A 27813-nucleotide genomic window follows, 5' to 3' on the forward strand; every position below is an offset into this window, starting at 1 on the left:
CTGCATGCACATATGCTTGCTTCTGGCCTAGACAGTCCGTGACCGCGATGTTGTCGCCATGCCTTTTCTTATGGTTTTCTTTTTTTTTTTTTTAAGTTTTTCATGCTTCATCAGTCAATGCGAATATCAGTGGGATCAGCCACAGCTGTGAATGATGGATGATACCGGAAGGCATCGCTACGAAATCGTGGCCCGTCTCTCCACCATTGTTGTGCTGTTGCTTATTTTTCCCCAAAAGTTTGCGTACTATTCTCGTTCTCGGAAAAGTTGACGGCCTTGTCGGCCATGGTGCCTGTCGACCGATTGTCGATACGATTCTGCATTGGATTTCTAATTTGGAAGTTCGTCTTGGTTATTGACATAATCATAGGATTTTCATATGAATACCATCAGGCTCAAAAATAATTTTTATTAGAAATGCATATATTAAAGCACATTTTGGACACACACAAATTTTTTCCTAGCCTTGTAGTCTTCCAACACATCGCAATAGCCATTGTCAATGTGAATTAATGCATGGCGCACTGCAAGTTGTCCGAAATTTCATCAGTTCTAATACATCAGGTCTATGACATTATCTTCTGCCACGTAGCAATGCACAGTACCTAATGTCATTAGATGTATCGAATGTCATTAAATGCAAATGATATCGCAGCTTCCTGTGTGACAGGGGTATAACACATAAACTAACAAATGATGGACGCACTGAACAGACCTCTCGCAACAATTTGCACAAATCACAAATGCAGCTTTTGAGATTTAGTGCCTTGGCTTGCTCAGCAGTTTGGGCGCAGTCGATGACTACTATGGATTGACTAGGCTTTGCCAGTTTTGGTTTCAAAGAGACGGTGCGGCGACATGGCCGACAGCCATACCAGTCACGTATCAAAACCCTCACAAATATAGCTCACAGTTGTGCAGTCGGAGTCCAAATTAACGCATGGCGCACTGTAAGTTGTCCGAAATTTCATTGGTCCTTATACATTAGGTCTATGTAACCAATGTTGGGGTCACAGAGCTGGCTCCAAATGATTGATCGCATGTCCAAATGATTGATCGGCAACTCTGTACAAAAACTGCAAAAAGTGACGAAAAGTTGGCACATGGCATCATTAGGACGAGCTTCTTAACCCTTTGGGTGCCAGGTGTTTTTCTGTAGTGCAACAAATTCAATTTCTAAGTAACGCATTAGCAAGCTATAAATTCAACTGCCATTTGTTGACGATATGTTGCTGAACTTTTTACAAATTTTAAACTGAACATTCAAAGAGAAATTGACTTTTGCTAATTAATGATTTTACTCGGGATAATTATTGTCCCTCAGGCAACGTGGCCTCTTTGTCACTGTCATTGTTCCTTGACCCCTCGTAATCAACGTCAAGGTCATAAGTTTTTACATTTCTGTATTGTTCAAAGTTGCATTTCTGTATGTTTCACATTTACAAATTATCTTCGGCATGGTCAGGAGTGTGCATCGGCGACCAGACGAGTATACTCGGGCACGGCACTTCGGGTTAAGGCATATACAGTGGAATCTCGTTGATACGAGTCTGCATATGTTTTTCAGAATAATACTGTCGCATGGTAGTGACGGTCAGTGACACAGTAGCAAAACTGTGAATGACGGAACTAACTTTTTATTGGGCAAACTTGTGCCCACAAAACAAATGACATTCAAAGCACAATGATAGCGGCGAATACAGTCGGCAATCGTCGAAATCTGATCTGCAGGTCAAGTGCGTCGACTTTTATATATGTCATCGAAGGTTCCAGAGTAATCGCTGGCGCCTGCGTGTCTTCCAGAAAGTACTACATACACAATTGCGTCAAGCGTACGCGCAATCAGATTATTTAAGGTTCGGTGACAACAGACAGCGGATAGAACCATCAATAACATTCGAGAGACTTTTGATACATGCAGGCCCATCCTGCGCTGAGCGATAACATTTGTTAGACGGTGAAACGGGGTCACCCGAGATACAAGTACATGTGTCAATACCCCCCCTTAAAGGAGCATCGTGCCAATGCTACAAAAAAAGCATCGCATAATAACCAAAAAGTGTGCTTGACCACTCCGCCAGAACCCTTACCGAGTTTCGACACGAGAACGTGAAGCTATAAGGCAACACATCGATGAAATGCTGCGCGATGACATCATCCAGCTGTCGAAGAGCCCATGGGCATCTCCTGTAGTCTTGGTGAAGAAAAAGGGCGGAACTCGACGTTTCTGCATCGATTCTTGTTGACTGAACAAAATCGCGAAGGATGTATACCCCCTCCCACTGATAGATGACTCATTGGATCGGCTATGCAACGCTAAATACTTCTCGTCGATGGATCCCAAGACTGGCTACTGGCAAATAGAAGTCAACGAGAGGGATCGCAAGAAGACCACCTTCATCACACCAGATGGCCTCTGAGTTCAAGGTCATGCCATTTGGACTTTGCTCAGCGCCTGCAACGTTCCAGCACGTGATGGACACGGTGTTAGGAGGATTGAAGTGGCAGACCTGTCTTGGTTTACTTGAATGCTGTTGTTGTCTTCGCCGGAAATTTCAACAATCACCTTAGGTGCCTCGCGACAGTACTAGAGGCCATCAAGTCATCAGGGCTCACTCTGAAGCCATAAAAGGGCCACTTCTCTTACAATGAGCTTTTGTTCCTGGGCCACGTCATCAGCAAATCTGGAGTCCGCCCCGACCTGCAGAAGGTAGCTGCCATCGCAAAGTTCCAGCAGTCCATCAACAAGAAGGCAATGTGTTGATTCCTTGGCATGTGTGCAGTCACAGTCCATTATTATGGACTGTGAACGCCGACTTTTATACATGAGTCATCGAAGGTTCTAGAGTAATCGCTGGTGCCCGCATGTCTTCCAGATAGTACTACACAATTTGCGTCGTGCATACATGCAATCAGATTACACAAGGTTCGGTGACAACAGATAGTAGATAGAACCATGGATAACATTCGAGAAACTTCGAATACAGCCTGTCTCATTCTGAGCGATAGCATTTGTTGGACGGTGAAACGTGGTCACTCGAGAACGAAAAACAAATACACGTGTCAATACATTTCTTTTTCTTTTCCCACTAATACGATTTGGTTTGATGATACAATTTTCGGATGTTACACTTTATTTTCCTGTTCCCATGAAGATCATATCAACGAGCTTCCACTGTATAGACTGTTTGTTTAAAGGGACACTAATTCTCGAGAACGTCTGAGGCGTCAATATTTTTGCGAACAGAGATTTAAATAGAGAAAATGATGTAAATGCAGGAAGCGCTTTGCGGCTCCCCCGCGTCATTCAGGTAGTAGCCTGATGACTAAGACACTTCTCATTATAATTCTGTCACTGATAATCAACCATTCATGATAAATACATAATTTCATTGCATAATAAGGCTAAAAAAATGCTACTTGTCCAGTTATGTTAGATTTGTAGAAAAAAAAAAAGTCATAGCCCTTGACAGTAATGCAGGTGGTCAAAAAGTTTCGTTTTTGTTCGACACCGGCGCCACCTGCACTTTCGCGTTTCAGTAGTTTCGCTATTGCGTTGTGCTGTGCTGGTTTTCGGGCTTGCAAAAATCAGACTGCAAGTAGAAAAGAGTGCCACGTTCATGTGATTTCGAGGGATGCCCGAACGGTCCACCCCACTTGCCCAAGAGCAGCTGCCGCGGCGAATCCACCGCTCTGTCTTGGCTGGGTTTCGCCACGGCAGCGCGTTAGCATTTTGCGCAAAAACTATAGCGCCATCTATTGGGCACCGTTTTACTCACCGACGGCAGTAAAGGGTAGTGATGGCATATGCAACCTCACCACTAAACAAAATTTTTTCTTGGCATGAAACAAATGCTGCAAGGTTTATGGTATGCTATTTTAGCAGTCCACGTCGACTTAGGATTTGCCTTTAGCGTCCCTTTAACGTCAAGCAGCACATACATTAAAGGCTACAGAAAGCCCTCATGAGGTCACTACACAAAATTTTGCAAGGTGGACTGTTGCTTCAAGTAATTGCAGTACAATTTCTATGATGAATTATCTTGGTTTAATGCAATATAAATTTTTCAAACCTGTTCTTGCTTTACTTTATGCAGTAAGAATTGAATTCTGCAATGTAGACATGGCAAAGAAACTGTTCAAATTTTGGTGAAAACTGCCATATGAAGCATTAGGCTAGGCCCTTGAATATCGTCAACTGAGCCTTAAATTTTTTATAAAATCGTTTTTCTTTTTTGTTGTTTTTTTTGAAAGCTGTACAAAGCCTCACTAATGAACAAGTTGGCTCACAGTCTGCTCACAAATGACCTAAGTAGCTACCTCCCATTAGAATGTTTCCAGTCTACCAGGGTTTGCAAAAAAAAATTGTTGTGTTGCTATTCCTTAGATGCAGGCTGCACAGCAGCATCCATCACAACACGGGCAACACCAGGGTCAGCATCCTGGCCAGCAGCATCCTGGTCAGCACCCCGGTCAGCATCCTGGCCAGCAGCATCCTGGTCAGCACCCTGGTCAGCATCCTGGCCAACATCCCAGCCAGCAGCATCCTGGCCAGCACCCTGTCCAGCATCCAGTTCAGCACCCAAGTCAGCATCCTGTCCAGCATCCTGGGCAACACCCCAGCCAACACCCAGGACAGCACCCTGGTCCACATCCCAGCCAACACCCTGGTCAGCAACAGCCACATCCTGGCCAGCCACACCCAGGACAGCACCCAAGCCAGCCACACGCCTCTCAGGCCCAAAGCCAGCACCTCGGCCAGCACCCATCGCAACACCCTGTACCCCACCCTGCGCCACACCCGGCGCAACACCCGGCGCAGCATTCCAACCAGGCACAGCAGCAGCAGCAGCCACCCCAGCAGCAGCAGCATTCCTCGCCACCTCCGGTGTCCTCACCACCAAGTGGCCCAGGCACACCACAACAGCAGGGGCCCTCGCCTCCTTCCCAGCAGCATCACCCGCCATATGGCAGCCAGGGTGAGATATTACTGGCATACCTCTTAGCAGCATGCTCTCAGGCCATTACAACTTATAATTTGTAGGAGCAGATATAACATTTGCCTTGCCATAGAACTCAATGTAATACCGTATTTACTCGAATCTAGGCCGACTCCGATTCTAAGCCGACCCCCCAAAAGTTCGAAGTCAGAAAAAAACAAAAAAACTTACCTCGAATGTAGGCCGAAAGAAAAAGCGAGGACAGCATTCGCAAAATGAAACAGCATTTATTAAATTTGAACACGCCGAGCTCATTCTATGTCACCATCGCTGCTAGCCTCGTCGCTATCTTGCTTACTGCTGAGATCTTCAAACAGTGCGCTATATTCAGTACCATCCAGCGCATTAGAGATGGTGCATTTTTGGAAGGAGCGCACGTTGCGGCGCACGCAAAAACCATCTCCCGTGGCCCCCTCTACGGCTAGCACAACTACCGTATTTACTCGATTCTCGCGCTTCGTCGATTGTAACGCGCACCCGTTTTCCGTGAGGAAAAAAAGGTCCTTTACCAGTACCGCGCACCTCATGCTTTCAAACAGAAATACAATTTTGTCATTTGGAAAAATAGATTTCCTCCCGATGCACTGAAGTTGCGATGAATAAAAAAAAGTCGCAGTTTCACCCGAAAGGCAATGCATCGAATGCAACCCGAAAGGCGATGCATCGAATGCGATAGCAAATTAGTAGACCGCTATTAACAAGCACGGTGTCACGCCCGCACAAGCAAACATGAACACATCTCGCTCGTTGACCGCGGAAACGAACTGTCAGAACGCTGGAGACGAAGCGCGCCTTCGTGTTAGCATGCCTCTCGCTTCAACGCGGCGAAAACACGGCGCGCGGCGGACTTTACCCGTCGCAGATTGCTTTCAAGATAGGGCCAAGGCGATCGTATCGCTGGAGTGGATCGTCGCAGATTACATCCTGCTTCGGTCCACTGAAACCGTTCCGCATTGCTTTGTTGGCGAAAATCCTCTCCTTCTGTTTGCGCCAGTCCCGCTCGCAAGTTTCGGATTCTCTGAACGCCCGTGATGCGGCCCAATTTCTGTCCGTCTCCGCACAGATGATCACTTTCCTTTTAAATGCGGCATCATGATGAACTCAGTACTTCATGCTGATAGAGCAGACGCTGAGAACGTGAAGACAGACGGTAGACTATTGCCTAAGCACGTGTACTGCAGCACACGGAGGAAGCTTCCGCATGCTATGGTAGCTAGGCTCGACGCGCGTGCGAGGCGGCCATTTTGAAATGCTGACGCAGATTTAGGGTGGTGTTGAAAGTGCGCGTTAAATTCGAGTAAATACGGTATTCGTTTAGAAAGCGCACTATAGTGGCATCGCCCATTTGGTGCCATTACGATAACGCCACACCGCTTGCCGATGCTGCACCATACCGATACTACCGATACGATGCATGTCAAAATGGCGACGTCGCTCGTGTACTTCAGTTGGCTACTGGCGCGGCTAGTAGCGGCTGAGATACTGACTTTTCTAGATGGCGCTAACTATGCACCATATTTATCAGTTTCAGTTAAAAACTGGCGCGTTTTTTTAAATCCTCGAATCTAAGCCGACCCTAGAGTTTCGTATGTGATTATTTGAAAAAAACTATCGGCCTAGATTCGAATAAATACGGTATGCATACTGCTTATAGTGCAGCTGTGGGAGAGTATTTTGAGTATTTCTGTAAAAGTTGCATGAGTGCACTTTTAGTGTCTTAGAAGAGCTGTTGGTGTAGCAGCTCCCAGCTATATTCTTGTAGTGAAAGCGCGTAAAATTCTGACCTCTTTCTACTTAACCCTTTCAGTGTCACTGACATCAGAAATGTGAAGGCCATACCAAAAAACCACTTGCAATTATCCATGTCATTTTCTCCCTTTTGCATAGCCAAAATTAAACTGTTGTGTTCAATTCATAATATCCGAGAAAAGAATCGTATGCTGGAAGTGTGTCACTTCAAACGAGCAAAGAAAAAAAATTAAATAAACTGACACTGACAGGGTTAATGTCATCGCACACCATTCCTTGTGTTGTTGCTGACGTGATAATTTGGGAGTCTCGGTATTTGCAGTATTTGCTAATGACATGGAGTGAAAATGGGTAATACATGCCTTGTTCATATTTTGTGGGGTCTCACACATGCTCTTGGGACAAAGGAACGACAACACAGTAGTGTAAACAATCAAAAGGGCATTTATTGCGCCTTTCATACACCAATGCACACTAGCCAAATTACAACCAATAGAACATTTACATGGATGCACGACAAATCAAGGAAGTCCGACTCACCGCGACCCGACAGCCAGCGAATATGTTCGCCCCATGCTGTGACACCATCGCCTAGTCATTCACGTGTACGGTCACACGAACGGTGGCGCATTCTTACGATCCGTGTTCGTCCATACCGGTGTCCTGCTCTTAGCCTCGCGAGATGGTCCCGCGAAGCGGGCCGGCGCACGCGCGAAAAAGCGCATGTGAGACCCCACAATTTTCAGTAGGGCTGTGAGTTACAAGAAAGTGTCACTCACTGCTTTATGCAGATAAACTGCAGAACATGGTCTGAAATGCTCAAAAAGGTTTGCCTTCTACAGTGACATACAGTGGCATGCGCTCACAAAACCTGATGCGACGTCGCCTCCGCAATAGGGGGGGAGGGGGGATTCTTTCGCCCACGTTCCTTTTTCTTCTCAGGTGCCGTCTCAGGTTTTCTGAACCCATGCGCCGCGCCTTCCGCTTTCTGCGCCTTGTCATCTGCTAGCCTACTGTTTCGGCTGCCGTGAAGGATACATGGAAATCTAAGAATCCTCAGATTTTTGCGTATCAGTTCGTAGTACTGAGGCATTAACATGACATGGAAACTGAAAACGGTCGTTATTCTGAAAAGTTCGGTATTCTGAAGTTCATAGTACAGTGGAATCTCGGTGATACGAATCTCACGGGGTCACGAAAAATATTCGTATTATCCGAAATTCGTATCATCGAAAATCAATTAAAGCTAGCCAAATTAAGGGGGGACGTGGGGATCAGATCGCGAAAATCGCGAGAAAAAATCTATTTTTTAAAACCACTCGTTTTGGCATCTGCAACGCCTAATCTACGCTGTATCAAAATGGTTTGGCTGAAAACGCACTAAAAGTGCCCGAAAAACATTAATTCGTCAGTGCGCAGGGTGAGAAAACAGCTTTAAATCGCGCAAAATCACCGCAGTTCACGGAGTCATATCTCATATTTCCCGCCACCGAGCGCCGCCATCTTGGTATCGTTCGAAAGCCACATAGTTTCGCCGTTCCGCTTCTCAATTTGTCCATAGTCGCCATCTTGTAACAAACGCACAAACGCAAAAGAAGCTTGGGTCTGCGATAGGTATTAGGTAAGCACACGGGCCCTCTGGTGAAAGCGGGCTTCCGATTGGCTGCCGTGCTGAAAGGCGTCTCTCCATTGGTTGCTGCTGTGACAGGGGCAAGATGGCAACCGCAGTTGTCTGCTTCGTAAGCCACGTCGGTGTCTTCACTTGACACGCAGAATTCGGATTACTGAGAGCTCCCAGGTTAGTGATGGACCATTGCTCGTTTAGAAAGAAATTTTGGACGAAGCACGCCTTCGGAATATGGAAGTGCAAGCCTCCTACGGCAAGAAAAATACGGCGATTAGCGGGAGAAATGGAGGAGCACCCGACTGGACGTGCCGCGCTATCTTGCACCGTGGATTGCGTGCCGTGCTATCTTGCACCATGTTACTCTGGCAGCGAAACAGACAATTGCCCTGTGCCATCGGCACCGATAACGCAGTAGATGGAAGACATGCCAACGGAGGCTCCCGTGCCTCGGCGTACGGCCGCGCATCAGCCGAGATTGTATCTCGGTAGACATAGCTCGCTGCGACTAGGCAAAATGGCGCAAACACAAAGAACTGCGGCCCGAAGCACAGCAGCCACTCCGTCCGGCCGATGGCACGCGGAGAAGGAGGAAAAGCACAAAAGCAACAAAAGCGCCACCGCTTCAAACTCTTCGCGCCCAGTCACGGCCTCCGCGCTGTCCGGCGCCGCGTCCGCGCCTCCGCCCCAAAAGAGAAAGGGAGAAAGCGCGTGACTGCGCGCTGTTCTCTTTCGCGGCCGTCGGTGGGGCGGCGTTTATTCGTATCAACCGACGCGGGTCGAAAATCGATTTGTAACAACAGTTCTCTAGCACGTTGCAAAGTAATGGGGCTCGGCCGGGACCGCAGAAAAGTTCGTATCATCCGGAAATTCGTATTAGCCGTGATCGTATCATCGAGATTCCACTGTACAGTAAAATCTCGTTACTGCGAACCCCACATTAACAAACTTTTCAGATTAATGAACTTTTCAGAAATCCCTGCTGACTTCTTATGGCTTCTATCTAAAAATATTTCAGTGCTACGAACTTCAGAATACCGAACTTTTCAAAATAGTGATCATTATTCAATTTCTGTGTCATGTTAACGCCTCAGTACTACGAACTCATATTCCAAAATCTGGGATTCTTAGATTTCCATGTATCCAGTCACGGCAGCCTAAACAGGCGGCTAGCAGACAAGGCGCAGAAAGCGGACGCCACGGCGCACGGGTCTGGAAAACCTGAGACAAACGGCGCCTGAGGGAAAGAAAAAAAAGAGGAAAAAAAACGCTGGCATGCAGCATCGGAGGGTCGGAAAGCGGGGCGGCCGCCTCTCGAAAGGCCAATCGCCCACGATAATCGCTCCATGAGTTCCGAAAAAGAGTCGAAAGCAGCGAGACAATCACGCGAATCGGTGACAGCAGCATGTCACAAGGGAAGCGGCTTTCGCCCGCCCGCCCGCACGCGTGCTGGTTCTTTTGCGCACACCTTTTCCGTACCACTCAACCCTCAAATGACACGACAAGCGTTGCAATGGATCCGTCCCTGGTTTAGGACGGTGCCTTTGCGCTCTACAGCAGCCCAGTGTGCGCGAAGGCCCCGCGTGGACGGATATTCCAACAGCGCAGGTTAGTAGAGCAGTGGGACCAGCAGGCCCAGAAGGCGCACATCGGGTCAGGCATCAGCGCAAAATACTTTCGCTCTTGACTTGCGCTTTTTGTTTCTGAGGCAGGGTAACAGTGGGTGAGCTGAACAGTCGGGCTTCATTCTGAGAAGGTCTCGAAGTGGTGATTGTCACGTGCAGGTCTGTTGGAACACTAGCTGAGGCGATGACTCATCGGGCTTTGCGAGCGCATGTTCTGCCCAGAAAAGTGTCGCCTAGCAACGGAGTCGCGTCTCTTCCTTCTTTCGCCCTTCTTTCCGTGCACCTCTTTCGCGCTTTTTATGGCCGTAGTAGCTATGCGCACGGAGAAGTGTAACCGCCGTACTCGCGGGGTTGCCAGACGGTCACACTTTGTACTTTCCGGGCAGTGTCATTTATGCGCGCTTGAGCTTTAAAATAGTTCTGGTGTCCGCCTCGCCTCGAGCGAGACAGTTGTGGTGTTTACGGCAAGAATTGTGAGAATAAACAAACAATGAAGTAACATTGCGCTTCGGAGGCGACATGGAGCTTCCTTTTTATCGGTAGTTTTCTCGACGTCAGCGTCTGTTTTGAGTGCGTCACTCTTTTACACGGTGCTTCGGTGGTGCGTGACACCGAAAGCGATGACAAATAGCAGCAACAATCAAGAGTCAACAGCGACGTCTTGGTGGATAGCTCATATGGTGACAACTTATGAACTGATAAGTTAATGGACGGAATGTTTCATTTCGGGGCTTTCACTGTAACGACTTTTCAGAATAACGAACATTTACCGCAGTCCCCTGAATTTCGATATATCGAGATTTCACTGTACTGAAATATTTTTCATTGAACCTATAAGAAGTCAGCGGGGGGGGGGGATTTCTGAAAAGTTTGTTAATCTGGTATTTGTAGTAACGAGATTTTACTGTGCAGAAATAATTTGTGTCTTTAGTGTCCCTTTAAGCTTCACAATAATTGTTGGGGCAGCAAAGTAGCATTGGCAACATACCAAGGCTTTAAAAAAATGAATGAGCCCATTTCCTCCTTTGTGGTGAAATGCATAAAATGAATCGTTAAAAAAAAAAAGCTGCTTTCCACAGGAAAGTATTGTAGGGGACCTGCAACGCTCCTGAGAGAGCTTGTTGAGCAACACTGACAGCATCATCACGATAAGGTGATTTCATACACTTTTGTGCTGTGGATGTGAGATCAATGTGCAGCACTATGATTGTTGGTTAAAAATATAATGTGCAATTTACATTCCGATGGATATTGCAAGTACTGCAGAAAAACTATGGCATTACCTCATACAGCCATTAATTATCATTGCTTAATTATCATACACAGCCATGGGAACTATGGGAACGACACATCAGCACGCTGAGCACATGGTGCGCCAACGTCCGTGTCATGGAAGTTGTAACCATAGGAGTGACGCCACAGCCTCTGAGGTCGGACTGTATGCTGCACGATTGCAGAGGCCATGGTGATGCCACCAGGCTTGGCAACCATGGTGCTCCGACTTCCGCTACGTAACATCAGTGCCCTGGTGCTATTAGGCACCACAGTTTTTACGTCATGGGCGGGTGAAACGTGGAATCCAGAGCCGTGAAATTTCTCGAGTCTAGGGTAACTCGCATTTTGCTTGTATTTTGAATTTTCTTCAGTCGATAGCATGTGTTTGTACGTGTTATCATCATTGCTCTTGCTCTTGGTTCTTTGATATTTTATGAAAAGGTCTAGAGCAAAAATGGTAGACCCAAAAGAATGTTGCAGGGCCCATTTAAGTTCTAGGCAAAGCATTCATAGCAATTGATAGACAACCACACAAAGTTCATAGTTTTACCGGCTTTACAAAAGCAGTATTGCAGTAAACATTCGCTAGCTTTAAATTAACAAGCATGATATTCACGCACACAAGGCAAACATGAACAGCTCTCACTCAATGTAAACTGCAAACACTTGCTGTCACAATACTGTCGTCGCGAAGAGCGCCGGCAACAGAGTGCGAATGCTTCGAGATGCCTCTCGCTTCACCGTGTCTTGAAAATGTGATTACACGACCCCAAACATTAGGCGCGCTCGGGAACACAACGCGCATCAAGATGCCAGCCATTTCTGCTCGCCCTTAGTCTTTGCACCTGCCGTGGATTATACTTACAAAATACGGCACATCGCCCGTGTACAGTAAAACTTCGTTAATTCGACCCTCGTTAATTCAGAAAATCGGTTAATCCAGACTTGTCCTCTGGTCTCAGCTGGCATATGCATTATTCAATGCAATCAAACTCTCGTTAATTCGGACTTATTTGGCCGCTTATTGGTTAATTCGGACAACTTTCGGAGCTCAGCACGCGAGGAGTGCCTCAAAAGAGCAAGAACGTCACTAGCATCCAACCGAAACAAAGCAGTGGAGTCTGCATCGCCATAGTCATCGGCTGAAATCATACGTGAATGACAACAATGCCACAACACTTCGTGCCTATTTGTGTATTTAAAGCCTGTATTCTGTATTAATACCGCGTTGGCCGCGGGCTTTCATAATTGCGTAATCATCCTCCACGATTGCGTCGATAGCGGCCGCGGTTTTCTCTGCAGAGGTTGCAGCGAAAAGTAGTTTCGTTTTTACTCGGTACACACGTCGGCCGCATGCCTAAAAAACTGCGTAGTTGCCATTGATGATCGCGTAGATGGCGACCACGGTTTTGTCTGCAGTTGTTGCAGCGAACGGTAGTTCCGTTCTGACTCGGTGCGTGCGTCGGGCGCCTGCCTTCAGCACCGCAATGTCGCCATTCATAATCACGTCTATAGCGGCCGCAGTTTTATTCGCAGCGGTTGCAGCAAACAGTTGTTTCGTTTTGACTCAGTGCAAAGCTGTCGAGGTTGAAGAGCACCGGCTACATAGAGATTATGTTTTCGGCAGCTCACTGACGAAAACATAATCGGGATGTGCGCGTGATAGGGCAAAGCATGTCGCAAATGAAGGCACACACCGCGGCCGTGGGGGAGGGGGGAGGAAGTTTGCAACCTTTCTAAGGTTCTGTGACACTTTGTGCATATACGGTATAACCTCCAGCCTCAACTTCGGTGGGCGGATCTCTGCTCTTGCTCTTCGTGCTCCAAGCTTCACTTTTTTGTAGCAGAGACTTGGCTACAGCGTTGACGACCTAGTCCCTCTTGTTGTACTAGAGAAATACACAGTTTAGCCTTCAGTTATTTTCGAGCAAGTTGTGTGCATTTACCAATCAGTTAGACGTGGCTGAAATGCTTTAGTATCTGAAGAATACATTGTTGTGCTAACAGGAAACAGACTTGGAAAGAAAAGTAGGAAATGATAGGTCAGGCGCTCCTATCGTTTCCTACTTTTCTTTCCAAGTCTTTGTTTCCTGTTAGCGCAACAATGTATTCCTCAGGTCTCAACCAACTCGCCCAGCAACAAGTTCTACTCACTGCTTTAGTATGTTGACCACTGACTGCATGCAATGAAAAATGTGAATTGGTCATTTGTCTGTTATGGTCTGTCTTCACAGTATAAACTAAGCTTCTCATCCTTGGTTTTGGTTTTTGATCTTGTGTTATTGCTTTTCTCATCACGAGTTAGTGTAGTAGCATACTCTGCTGGAATATAGCTTTAATGTAGTGAAATATGCCAAATTTATTTCCTTCCTCACTCTTGAATGCTTCAGGTTCACTGAATCCACCAAATCGATCCAGTCCAACGCCTAACCAAAGCCCTGCTCCACCGTCAACTCTCTCTACTCAGAACTATGCGCAGCATGCAGCGCATGGACAACAGGGTAAGCACTTCTTGTATCTGCATACTGTATGACCAATGCATCTGTGGCATTATTCCAGCACAGATAAAACTGGCTGTACCAGTTGCCTAAATAACCCCTTCGTGCTCTGTGTGCACAATAGACCTCTCCTGGTGTACGTCACATCAGGAGATGTGCGTGTTTGGTGTAGTACCCAATTAGCAATACATCTGTCATGGCTGTCACCCATTCACCGTCGGCACGAAGTCGATTGACGGGATATACAAGCCAGTTGGTCGTTCCGTACTTCAGTGAATACAGTGGGCTTCTTTGATTTTCCACTTCTGGCTACCCGCGGGCTGCCAGATCCAGCCAGCGTGCCTTTATTTTTTCTCGGGTTGCTCCGCCGACCGCGTGACGCACTTCCGCCGCGCGTTCGTTTTACTCGGGCTGGACGCTTCTGGCTACCCGCGGGCTGCCAGAACCAGCCAGGACGATTTTGTTCTGACTACTCTCTGGAAGTTCTCTGGCTAGCAGATGACAAAAAGAGGCGATGCGCGCTCGCCGCCATCTTTGTGGGGACTTGACGGAGTGCAGCGTGGGCGCTTGAGGACTTTTACCTCGCTCAGCCAACTGGCTTGCGTCAACGCTAGCGCGCGCCGCCCTGGCTGTTGTGGTTTTGGACTTCGTGTCGCGTACTCGTCGGCGCGGTGCGTGGATCGCTGATTTCGTTGCTTCTAGCGTTATCTTACTAGGGTTCTGACGCACCGTTCCGCCTTGCGAGGCGGTGCCATACGAGCAGCGGCGAACCATTTGAAGCTTCCTTTTGTGTGTGTTAAAAAATTTTAATTATGGGGTTTTACGTGCCAAAACCACGATCTGATTATGAGGCACGCCGTAGTGGGGGACTCTGAAATTTGGACCACCTAGGGTTCTTTAACGTGCACCTAAATCTAAGTACACGTGTGTGTGTGTGTGTGTGTGTGTGTGTGTGTGTGTGTGTGTGTGTGTGTGTGTGTGTGTGTGTGTGTGTGTGTGTGTGTGTGTGTGTGTGTGTGTGTGCCGTGAATGCTTCGTCCCCGCCGTAATCAGCGCATGCGGCGCTGTCACCGTGGGTGCTGTCGATTATGCTTGCATGGTATTTTCATCGTGTTCCGCGCAAGTTGTTCGCGAAGCTGTAGACGCTCAATTCCCCACATCGCGGTGCCTTTTCGGTCCATCTTTCTCTAGTGGTATCCCTTTTCACATCGCTCGCGCTCGCGTACATGCAGCGATATCTTTTTTTCTGCAGTTATATAGCGAAGGCGTTGCAGCTAGCCACGTTCGCTCCGTCTCTCCGTCGTATGCTTGCAGTGGCGTAGCCAGAAATTTTGTTCGGGGGGGGCTGAGGTTGCAGCGCGGCCTCCTCCTTATAGAATTTGTCGAGGGATCAAATACATGAATAATAACTGCATTGCCAATGCCATTGTATAGTAGATGCTGCAAATGAATTATTGAACGCTACGCACTGTCAAGTAAAATATGTATTTTTTCATAAAGAATATATTCGTATGTCTTTAAAATTCTGGCAGAAATAACTGATGTCGATGCGGCTGCGTTTTTTTTTTTTCGTCTATTTAATAAGGAAAGAAAATATCACACGGACATTAAAATTATATGAGTTCGAAACCAGCAAAGCAATGTATACAGCTGATATGAAGAACGTAAAGGCCATCTAATGAATAAGTTGAGGACAAATATTTTGATGAATCTTCGTCATTCAAGAACCTTGTTTACATTTTAGCACATATGCAACGGCCAGGAAAAAACCTCAATGACGCTGTCCCTCGTTGCAATAGATTGCGCAGGAGCAGCTGTTATCGGTCGTGTATTGTAATTACACCGAGATTATACTCGCAACAGTGAGTGCAAATAAAAAGTAGGAGAGAGAGAGAAGTCATAAGGGAAAGGCAGGGAGGTTAAACATGCTGAGCCCGGTAGGCTACCCTGCACTGGGGAAGGGGTAGAAGGGATTGAAAGAGAAGGAAGAGAGAAGTTCACAGTTCACACGTTTCATATTTACAGTTAAGCGTTCATCGCTGAGTTTCGTCACAGGCGGTCATACACTTGTGCACTTCAAAAAACACAGCAGCGTCTTTATAGCCCTGCACATAGCAGACGCACGAGGCCACATGCCCAAGATATTTTCCTCCGTAAGAAACCTGTCGTCTAAGTGCCCCAAAGCCGTCCGAAGGGCAATCCTCTCATCTTCGTATCTGTGGCAGTTACATAAAAGTAGGAGTTCTGCAAAATATACATTAGAAATGCGAAGATAGAATGGAATATACAAATGCAAAGATACAACTCGCTAAGGGCAAAAAAGAGTCGCTAGGATAAAGTTCACTGCTTGTATACACAACACCTCGCAACAAGATATTTAAATGTACATCTAAGTCTCCAATAAATCTACATATTTAAGCAAACGTCACTGTATATTATGCGTCAAACAAGACAAATAAACACGTTGCGGAGTCAGAGATAGTAAACTTTGCGCACAGAAAGACAGATGATCTAGGCAAGAACAAAACTATGATCGCAGACATCATGATATGTACTCGGGCCATGCAGCGGTCGCGACAGCACCATACAGGTAGAATAATAGAGGAATAATGCAGAAATCAGTACGAAATTCTGTAATTTAACTGCCTGCACAGCCGCAACAATTATTCTGCACCCAAAATTAAAGGAGGGTTTTGCTTCGTTTCAAAAAAGAAATAAAAGCAGGTAGCTAAAAAGGAAAGAAAAGGACAAGCGAAAGACACATATGATACGGCAAGTTACTACCCAATATCCGAGTGTATTTTTCGCAAATGCATCGTGGGCCGGGCTTTCAATGAGCAAGGTCGGTCAAAATTGGTTATTGATGTCCTCGTAATTTTCGTATTCGCATGATAATTTTGATCATGATGCTAACTGCTAGAATAAACGGCTAAAATTTCTGCGGTTTTAAAAGCTAACGAACGTTAGCTTTTACGTTTTCATAATTACGAGCTTATGGACCTGAAGGAATAGAGCTTTTTAGTTGCATTGATTTTTGCTGCTTCGCTATCTAAAGGACAAACTTCTCTCGGCGGGGAAGTTGAGCGAAGTGGTCAATGATTTCGGACACGTTGATGCCGACGTCGTTGTGGGTGTATAGAAGCACCAGTCTAACCATGCGTTTCACAGACATTGTGGAGCGCAAGTAGTTTTTTTAGTAAACTCTTGTAAAAAAATATTCTCTCTGCGCTGGCAGTGGTCACTAGAAGGGTGACTGGAATCTGGAACAGTTTGTACACATTTACATAGAACCTGCTGCCGCAGTGAAAGATGGGCATCTATTCCGGTGCTAAAACCTAAAACACTCCCTCGATGTCGTTGGCATCCTTGTTTAGGTACTTTGCACAAACAGTAAACTGTTCGATTCCGGCGATGTCCGTCGTTTCGTCAGCAAGTACGGAGAAGCAGCCTGCTTATGCAACTAGGCATTCTTTGATAATTTCGCCACAAATTTCTATAATTTGGTTTTGTGCATCTGGGCTTAAATACGAGGCATTACTGGGGCAACTTTCCAAATGGTTCTTCAGATATGTATCTCCACAATCAGCTCGCATGCGAAGAAGCGCTCTGAAAATACCTGTATTTTCAGGGGGGCCTATGCTTGAATCCATAGGGCCACTGTCCCTCTGGCCAACGAGAGCCAGACCTTGTAGCCCGCAAAAAGAATTTCCTCAATAATAGGCCATTTCCTTTCTCCTGTTTTCTCAAATTTTACTTTGCCTGCCCTGGTCCAGCTGATCGATAACATTGGGCACGCGTCCTGATAATGTTTGGAGAAAATTATCAGCTGCTAGCTCACAGTCACGGTAATATTTAGTATTTTCGTGTGTGTGGAAGATTGCGAGCGCGTGCTTTCATTTCTGGAACGGCTTGGACACGAGGGCTCCAGTGCACGCATGTTGGTCGAAGTTTATAACAGCATTAACCCCATAAAGTTCCAGAATTGAAAATCTTTTGAAGCACGCCTTTGGAAATGTCAGTGCACCTTTCGCGTCAAAAGTTTATGAGAACTTTACACCCATAAAACTTGGAATTGAAATCCATGCGCTCCGTAGATTCCGCGGCCGCTGCGAGATGCCGCAACGCGCCCGCTCGCTATCGAAAAGCCCTTGAAAGTTTGTGCTCGGATGGGGCTCCTTGCGTTACGTGACCCCAGGTGCCACGAAATCAACCACAGGTGCCACGAAATCCAGCCCGAGTTCGCAATGTTCGTGCCGAAATGTCTTTCGAGCGTGAAAAAGACATTGTAGACAGAATGCAGAATGATTGAACATAGCTCGCCTACACGAACATGTCGCGGCCTATGACACTAGGACACCTGAACAATGGAGAATTCTGCACTCAAGAACGAATTATGGTCAACAAATGCTTCGACATACACTTCCGACTTCACCTCAGTAACCTCGCCTTACGAGAAATAGACCTTCAGTCCTTATGCAGCCTGCACAACTACTTTCAGTCAAACTAATCCTTGTTGTTTAATGAGTTTGTTCATATGCAATACTGTATGACTTTCCCCCCCTTTATTTGCTTTAGTTTATGCTTCACTGAATATAGTGCTATGTTATGTTTTTTTTTTCCTATTTTTTTCTTGTTTTCCTATAATAAGACTTTGTTTATGTAATCTATAATGCTCATGTATAAATTCAGTATTTCCTTGTTAATGCAGATTACTTGTTTTTCTAATTGTTAAAGTGTATTACTGCCTGTCTCGTATACACATTTTTTTTTTTTTTAATTGACACCTTCCCATCTGTTTACTCGCATGTGAGCGCCCGACGCCCTCTTGCCTTTGATGGGTTTTTGGGCTGGTCAAGTTGCCTGCGTGCAACTTTTTATCCAGAACCCCACCATGTCATTCTTTTCATGGGAAGTAAATTATTATTATTATTATTATTATTATTATTATTATTATTATTATTCCCGGCGTCGGTGGTAGTTTTGGTCGGCGGTGCATGCCGGCACGAAAAAATTTCGGGGGGGGGGGGGGGGGGGCTGAAGCCCCATCAGCCCCCCCCCCCGGCTACGCGCCTGTATGCTTGGGTGGCAGCTCGAAACCGCCGTTGATGTTAAAGGAATGCACTGGTTGAAATGAATAGTGGCCACACGCATATTAGGTTAATTATTGCTCTCGACCAATTCCAATATCGACCAATACTATTTTTCGTCTAAAGCTTTTCGCTGGTTATGCACCAGCCGCAACCGAAACAAATTTTCTCAAATCGAATTCAAGCATTTCGATCAGCACAAAATTTTTCGTGCGATGACGTACCCGCTTTTTGGTGTCTTGTCAAATTACTTCAAATGTCACCGGTGGCCGATTATTTACGTGCGGTTTTGCGTCTTGGCATCGGACGCGTCGCAGGCCGCTTGTTACGCTGTGCTAGTCACGCAAAATCTCGCAAAAGTGATCGTTTTCTCGAATACAGCTGTACATTTTCAAGGTGGCAACGCAGAAATGGGCCGACTACGCCTCGTGCGAGCCGCCCATGCCGGTCGCTGCCATGCTGGTAGCTTGTTTACATTTATCCCGCGGCTAGCGCTGTCCCGGCATTTGATTTCGCAAACTTCGGGCAGCTCCGGGTTGTCTTGGGATCCCAGCCCACGTGACTTCCTATCAGAACCGGAACTAGCTGGCTGCCGTGTGGCTGCCAGCGGGCTGCCAGAACTCTGAAAATCGGAAGAAGCCCAGTGAGAGTCAGAGTCGGGAGTAAACAAAAACAAAAAAAAATCAAGATACTTATCGACTGACGATACACAAATTAATAATGTAAAATAATTTTTAAAAAGACACAAGAAAATTAACACACCTGAACTTAATATAGCTCAATGATGACGACAAAGAAACATGACGAGCAATTAACAGTGGATATAAAAATGAAACAATGCGCGGATCAAATATACAAGAATACACTTAACAGTAGTTCACTAAAACAAAGTTCAAAAGAAAACAAATGATGTCATGCTCGTGGCTGGGCAGCAGCAGCAAGTACATAAACCGTGAAGTCAGCGCGCAAAGCTTTCCAGAAGAATGCTGGCGAGCCGATCTTGTTGAGGTGGATGCAATTGTTGGGCTGGGTTTCCCGGGAGTCTAGATCTGATGACTTCCTTCAAGCAGGTTGGGCTAACTTGAGGCGGAATACCGTGAGCTTCGTTGCAGACATTGGTTTGTCATCGCATACATCTAGTTACTCGGAGTTCCTACGTGGCTAGGCAGCCCAGGCGATACTGGATGGCACTAGCCCCCCCACGCCCCCTTCCCTTGACTGCTTCTCAGCAGATTACAGGTTCAGCTTCTAAACTGATTAACAGGGCCTAAAACCTGCGCTTAAATAGCCTCTCCTTTCCCTAGTTCCTTAGGTCGGGGAACGGAAGGTATGGGTGACAGTTCATCTTATTATCTCACGACTCCTCCCAAAAGTCTTGGCCGTGCCCCTTTCAATCAGGGGCGAGGGAGCGGATGATTCCCCCCCGCTGTAGGAGGTCGCGCCCCCACACTGCACCACAAAGACACACACACACACACTTGGGCCCGTTGACAAGCACAGAAGCTACAGCGGCCGCTGGCCATACGGCTCCCGTTAATCGTCGTGTCGCTGTCTCGAAACTATGCCGCACCGTGAGACCACGATGTTTTTGGTGGCCGTTAATCGGCGTGTCGATGACTCGAAACTAGGCCGCTCCATGACAATCTCGCTTGCGAGACTGTGGACGCGTGTTGCGTGTAATAAGCCCAGTCGTAGTGATAAGCCCAGTCGTAGTGATCAGGTGCCGATAAAATTTCAGCACCCGTAATTTTTGAACAGGTGAGAATGAATGAGACGTGATTATTAGTGAGCGCATGTATTTTGAGGCCTGTGCTCTGTGCAGAAAAAAAAAATTTTTTAAAAACCTTTGTACGAGTATAATCCAACTAAAAGGTATGACTATAAATTAGTTCCTAGCATGAGTTGACCACTGCCGAAGCTGCGTGTATACATTTCATCACGGGGAATGCACAAACGGCAAACCACTGAAATTATTGCGTTCTAATGCAGATGTCATGGGTCTTAAGTAAAACTGAACTTTCATTTTTTCTTTTTTGTTATACTTACCCTTATGGTACAAACTTTCTGCTGTGATGATGCCCATAAACATGCAAAAGTTGGTTCTTTTAAAGTTGAGAGCAGCCAAGGGAGGCAGCAGACACTTCACGTGCATCAGGCACATCAAAGTTACCTCACAACAGATTGTGTATTTACCGTATTTGCTCGAATCTAGACCGACTCTAATTCTAAGCCGACCCCAACAAAGTCCGAAGCCAAAGAAAAAAACAAAAAAACTTAGCTCTAATGTAGTCCGAACAAAAAAGTGAGGACAGTGTTCACAAAATGAAAACAGCATTTATTGAATATGAACATGCCGAGTTCATTCTAAGTCATCATCGCTGCTAGCCTCGTCGCTATCTTCCTTATCGCTGTCGTCTTCAAACCGTGCACTATATTCAGTACCATCAAGCGCATTAGAGATGCTGCACTTTTTGGTGAAGCGCACAATCAAATTTTCTGGGTAAAGGCAATCCTCGTTGTGGTGCACACAAAAAGCATCTCCCGTTGCCCCCTCGAACGGCGGACGTTTTTCTCATCGATGCCGAAGTCCCGCCCGGCTTGAATGTTTGACGACGTCTCTGTGGCTAGCACAACTTTGCGCTAGAAAGCGGCACCATTGTGGCATAGCCTGTTTGGTGCCATTACGATAACACCACGCCGCGTGCCGATACTACACCATACTGATACTACCGATACAACACAGGTCAAAATCTACGCCACTTGTGTATTTCAGTTGGCTACTGGCGTGGCTAGTAGCGGCTGCGATACTGACTTTTCTAGATGGCGCTAGCTATGCACCATATTTATCAGTTTTGGTTAAAAACTGGCACATTATTTTTTAATCCTCGAATCTAAGCCACCGTAGAGCTTGATAGATGATTACCGTATGTACTCGATTGTAACGCGCCCTGGATTGTAATGCGCACCCGTTTTTCGTGACCAAAAGAGAGGGGAAAAAATCCTTTACAGTACTGCGCATCTCATGCTTTCATACAGAAATACAACTGTCGCTCAAGATTTACTCCCAATACACTAAAGTTGCGATGAACATAAAAGTTCCAGTTTCGCCCAAAAGGCGAAGCATCAATTGCGACAGCAAATTAGCAGACAGCTATACAAAGTAAGGATAATAGTTTTATCGGCCGTAAAAACTTGTAAACATTCGCTGTTTAACTAAATTGGTAGACTACTGCCTAAGCACTCATACTTCAGCACATGGTCGAAGCTACGGGAGCTAGGCTCGAAGTGCGTAGGAGGCGGCCATATTGAAATGCTGATGGCGATATGGTAGCGCAAATTTAGGGTCGTACTCGATTCTAACACGCAGGCAATTTTTGGACCTGTTTTATCAGGGAAAAAGTGCGCGTTAGATTCGAATAAATACAATAGTATGCAGTGCTCTGGTACAGCGCTTATGGAAACATATGTTGCCACTAGTTTACAAAAGTTTGGACATTACAGTGAGGTTCAAGAGACGACACAGTTTATTATACATATGGTAAAGATGTTTCTGCAGTAATGCATAAGGGTGTAGACAGTTGAGAGCAGTTTAAAAGCATATTTAACATTTCAGTGCTGTAGAATGCAGGAGCTGAGCTGAGGCTCAGAAGAAAAAAAAAAAAAAGCGGTTATCGGCTCCCTGCAGACAACAGCACACCCTCTGGGAAGCACAGAAAGAAAAGCACCACAGCAGGAGACCTTGGGAGTTCTCAGTGGTACACCTGGTTGGGGGAGAACGAGAACACAGTGACAGCATTTCCTTATAGCCACACGTGTCTTTGATTGGAAATTTTGCATCACGGTTGTTGTTTTTAAAATGTGTTAGCTGGCATACGTTACTGTAGCCCTTCAGCACAAGTGTGCTGAGCATCTGAAACACATATTTTTCATTACAGAAGAGCGAACACAGTATAGAATGCGTCAAACTAATTGCCAAGTCTTCTCATAGCCGCATGCATTTCCAAAGTTGGGAAAACACTCTGCTATTTGAACACACTTAAGACATGTGACAGTCAAATTAAATGAGATTCCCCACTGTGCATTGCAGAAATCTGATGCCCAAGTGCAGATTTGTGAGTGCACCACTGTACTCCTGCACAAAAAAGTTCATGATGTTTCACTTCGAACGCGGGTTATGTGCAAGTGAATGGATGCCACAAACATGCATAGTGAGCACCACGGCGCGGCGTTGAAGCACAAACAGAAAGGGCGCAAACGCGGTCGCAGACGCTGCATTGATCTCGACTGTGTGATGCCTAGTGTGCCACGGGAAAGTGCATTGTATTGCTACACATGCAAAGAATAGATGCCGCAAACATGCACAGCGAAGCACCATGGCGGCAAAGCACAAACGGAAAGGGTGCAAATGCAGCGATTCTCCTCTCCGCCTTCAGGCGCCTTCCTCCAGTGCTCGCTTCCCTCATGACAAAAAACATAATTTGGCCAATTTCACAGACGAGGCATCTACGCTTGTGCGTAAAAGTAGCACATTTTGTTTGTGCTTCTAATGCTCTAGCATATCCTGCAGAAGGACTTCTGGCACAAGTGTACCGCCTAGGGCGACATGACTTTAGTGGCCATGCAGTGGACCAGCCACTTCATTCACAAATTATTCTATCGTTGCTATTTGTGTGCAGTGTTGTTCTTTGAGTCACGATTTGCATAAAACTTGTAATAAAGTGTTTCCGACCGTGAAATGTGGACTTTCTGCATTTTCAACCATGGTGTATCCATCATTTATGTAGCTGAAGCTGAGTATTCCTGCAGTAATGTTGCTGATTACTGTGTGATAGCCACAGTCACTGAAAAATTGCCTTATCTAATCTTTGTAACTGCAGCCAGTGTTATCATAAGTACTGCACGCTATCAACATGATTAAGCATCAAACATGGTTGCCCCTTTTCATTGGCATTGATTGACATGACCTGCTGCTGGAGTGAGAGAGCTCAGGCTTTTTCTTGAGCTTGCTAGCTCCCCATCTTGAAATATTAGTGTCCAAAAACATTTGGCCTGTATAATACAGTGTAGCTGCTGCATGCACTGCACTTGTCAGCTCAAAATGCCCCCGACGCCTTCACCCCTTCTTTTGGGGGACAAGAATGTTAAATTGAAAATGTGTACATGCCTTTTTTGGCACTTTGTATTGCTGGCCTGCTGTGTACAGGTTTGTAAGCAGGTTCCTGTACATCTTTAGGTTTCATATTATGTGTGTAAAATCAAAAATTAAAAAGTTGCGGACAACTTTTTAGGTGCTGCCATGGGATCGCAGCAGCATCAGCCTAGTGGAGGGCCTGCCAGCAGCCCATACGGAGGCTACTCACCACAGGTTGGCCCTTCCCAGACACCACCGCAGCAGCGGCCACCTTCACAACCTTCCCCTGCCAGCACCCCGCACCCGAGCAGCCCGTATCCAGGCCACAAGATGGCTGCCCAGAGTGGCTATCCTGCGGCTCCCTACCAGGCAGCTGGGTCACCTGGCTTTCCAGGAGCCCCACCTGCAGGAGCAGCAGGTGCTGCACCCCCTGCAGCTGCCTACCCAGCTACAACGTCAGCTTCTGCTGGCTATGCACAATATAGCCAAGGCTACCCACAAGGCTATGGCGTGGCTTACGGCTATGGGCCAAGTGGAGGCTACCCACAGGGAGGTGCTTACATCGGTGCCTACCCACAGGGTGGCACAGCAGCGCCGCTGCGCTACCCTGCAGGGTACCCTGGCTATGGTCACTACCGGGCTCCTCAGCCAGCTGGTCAACAGGCTGCTGCTTATGGTGCCTATGAGCAGCAGGGTTATCCTCCTGGTGCCTACTCTCAGGCTCAGTGAGCTTGCAAAAGGAGCCATAGTGACATCAAAAGATGGGAAAACCCTCCCTACCCATTGGAATTCTGAGCTCCATTGAGCAGTGGAAGAAACCCCAGTGCTCATTCCAAGAATTCCCATCAGATGGGCTGCCACAGACATTTCTGTCTGTGGATGTAACTCCCAGCAAACGTGTAGTTTTTTTTTTTTTAATCATTTCTTTTTTTCTATCTTCCATTGAACGTCAAGTTTCTTTACATAGCTCATCTGAGTTCGCTGTGTATAGTATTTTGTTTTACCTGGCTGTTGCATTGTGGCCGTCCATGCACAATCTCTGTCCTGACTGAGTGTGTGACGCATATGGAGTGACACACACAGGACTAGAATTCAGCTAAAGAGAGTTCGTGTCCATCCTTCAACGTGTGAAGATGGCAGCTTAGGTATCGTGTAATGTAAAGAAAATTATTTGTGCTAAATGTTGGTGCATGTATGACAGGTTGTAGCTTTTCCACACAACTTGCAGTCACGCATCACTTATTACGTATGTTGACAGGCATGCTTTTGAGCTTAGTGCTCCAACGTAAATGGACTTTAGTTTTTATAATTTCTCATATACATGGACTATTTATCTCGCAGATAGAGACCCCTTTTTTTATGAGCGTTTACATTTCTGAAAAGTGGACGTTTTGAGGCTATTGCAAAATACTTGTGATTTTTTTTTTCTTTGCATGAATTGTGTGATTGATTACATCATTTCAGATGTGCATGTAATATACTTGCATATGGGTGCCTGAAGGAAGGCTTTTATTATTTTTACCCTGGAATGTTGAAGCAGTGCTGAGCTTAACATTGCTTGTCCTGTATTGTGTTACATAGTGGTAAGCGCAGTTTGGTTACATAGTGGTAAGCGCAGTTTGGGCCATCTGTGTTATGTAGGAGTGTGCGAATAGTAATGTTTGAGACAGAGTTGAATACTTTTCAAATGAGCAGCCATTTTCATATTTGAATTAAATGATGTCCTCATCCTAGTATTTATAATGTTAAGTTTCTCATTAAACTACTAGTTATCAGCCATTACTTATTTTAAAAAACACAAATGCAGCATTAGGAACAATCAAACAGTTCGTTCGCAGACACAGGACTCTTCGAAGAGTGAATAATCGCTGTAAAGCCGGTCAAATCTGCCACCCTGAATAATGTAACCTGCTTCATGATGTAAGTTCCCAAGTTTTATGCCTATACTATCTTAAGAAGCTGCATGGAGATTGTATGAGCAGTTCCTCCATTTTATTCAATTCCTTCTTCCTCCTCTTTTCTTCGTTCCCCAGTTGGCCTTCGCTCATTGTTTTCTCGATCCTTTACAACTATGTACAGTATAGACCACTTATAACGTAACCGCTTATAGTGCAGGACCGGATATAGTGCGGTCTTTTCAGACTCCCGTTAATTTTCCCATAGCACTCCATGTATACACGTATCGCTTATAGTGCAGTTGCGGGAAACGAAATACCGGTTACAGTGTGACTGCCTGGGAGTACGGAAGTCAGCGGAGACGGCGAACGCTCCCCTCAAACGGGCGCCCCAAGGAGTGCTCGAGGAAGAAAGAGAGACGAAGTGGAGGAGAAGGGCACGTGGTGCGAACGAACAGCCAGTGAGGCTGAAACCAGAATCTTGAGTGCGAGTCGTGAAATATCACGGCGCACATAACGAGCGAGGGCCACGACTCTGCCAACGCCGGCCAACGCTCGCTTCGCGATAACGGCAGTAAACGAAACTTCAGGGAGCGCGCAGCGCCAGCACGGCACGGCGAAGGGCGCACGCGGAGACCGTGGATTGTGAGGGAGGCAGGGAAGCGGATTTCGCCTCGGCAACTCCGCCACTTCGGTGGCTCCCCTCTCCCTCCCTCATAGCTCCCTCACTTTCGACTGTCACCGTGTGCCCCCCCTCCCCCGCCGTGCAGGCGCTGCCGCTCCAGCCGGCCCGGCGCCAGCTCCCCGAGAAGTTTCGTTTTCTGCCGTTATCGGTAGCGGGCATTTGCCGGCGTGGGCAGTTTCGTTGGCCAGCCTGGGACAGCGCCGTAGCCGCAGCATGCAAGGTCAACGGGTGGCTAGAAAGTAGAGGAAGCATAAAAATAAAGGAGAAAGAAGGGTTCACTGCCATTTTCTACACGTGGCTGAGATGTCAGCACGTACACGCATCTTCCGGCGCAACGCAGAATCGGCGACCTTGCCATTTGAGAGAGGGTGAAATTTCCGCCATGTTTTTTTTTTCTTTTTTTTTTTTTTTTTTTTTTTTTTTTTTTTTTGCACGCGACATTGAGGGGTCTCGCCTAAGCTTTTACTCTATGGCGGTGCCGAAGCAATGCCGGTCGGAAGCGCCGTGTAATGTGGTTCGAATGAACGAGATTCGACTGTAAATTGAATGCAAACGTTCTAGCCGCATTCCTCGACTGTCGCATACGCGTGGCGGCTCGGTGCACGTTTTGCATGTGTGGGCCTTGAAAATTGTTGCTTTCATTATAGTGCGGATATTCGCGACTCCGGCGACTTACGTTATAAGTGGTCTACACTGTATGTGGAAATGAAAATTATCGTACTTTTGCTGCAATTTTGGTTGATTGTGCACAGTTGACATATTCAAATATCTGAAAACAATTAGCAAAATATTTCTACTGCAAGTAGTGACTATTTGATTCGTTATTCTATAGTTTTGAGTATTTGCACACCCCTATTCATGCCATGATGGTAAGCTTTTGAGACACCAGATCTTTAGTTGTTGGACGTTTCTGCATGTCCTTGCGCGCTTTTATCCGGATGTTATGTTGTGATGGTGCTTGTCAGATCTCTGCCATCGTACGAAGTTTTGTTAGTATGATACAATACTCGCATAGTTATGAGTCAAAATACCTTTGTGACATTTCCGTTCATGCAGTTATTCAATGCTGTTGTTCATTGTCCATTGCTTGTTTTAATTTCCGAAAGAATCCATCGAAGAATACTGCAGCAGCAAGGTAGTGTATTTTGACTGCTGTGGGGAACTGCATGTATGTTTCAATCCCCCAACCTTGGGAAAGCATAAAGCATTTAGCAAGTTTTTTTTTTTTTTTTTCTTGCATTTGC

General features: G+C 46.3%; 1 protein-coding gene across 2 annotated transcripts in view; it reads left to right on the forward strand.

Annotated features, from left to right (window-relative positions):
• The window catches only part of LOC119465361 (calcium-binding protein P), a 39860-nt gene extending 12915 nt beyond the window's left edge, over positions 1–26945 (forward strand). The window contains exons 6-8 of one of the 2 annotated variants that reach the window (XM_049669310.1): positions 4388–4979; positions 13664–13774; positions 24147–26945. In XM_049669310.1, the coding sequence (XP_049525267.1) occupies positions 4388–4979; positions 13664–13774; positions 24147–24718 (1275 nt within the window). In that variant the 3' untranslated portion in view covers positions 24719–26945. The remainder of the gene's footprint in view (positions 1–4387; positions 4980–13663; positions 13775–24146) is intronic. The other variant, XM_037726152.2, reaches the window with a different exon arrangement.
• The last annotated feature ends 868 nt before the right edge of the window (positions 26946–27813 follow it).

This window comes from Dermacentor silvarum, chromosome 1 (genome assembly GCF_013339745.2).
Source record: "Dermacentor silvarum isolate Dsil-2018 chromosome 1, BIME_Dsil_1.4, whole genome shotgun sequence".
Lineage (NCBI taxonomy): Eukaryota > Metazoa > Arthropoda > Arachnida > Ixodida > Ixodidae > Dermacentor > Dermacentor silvarum.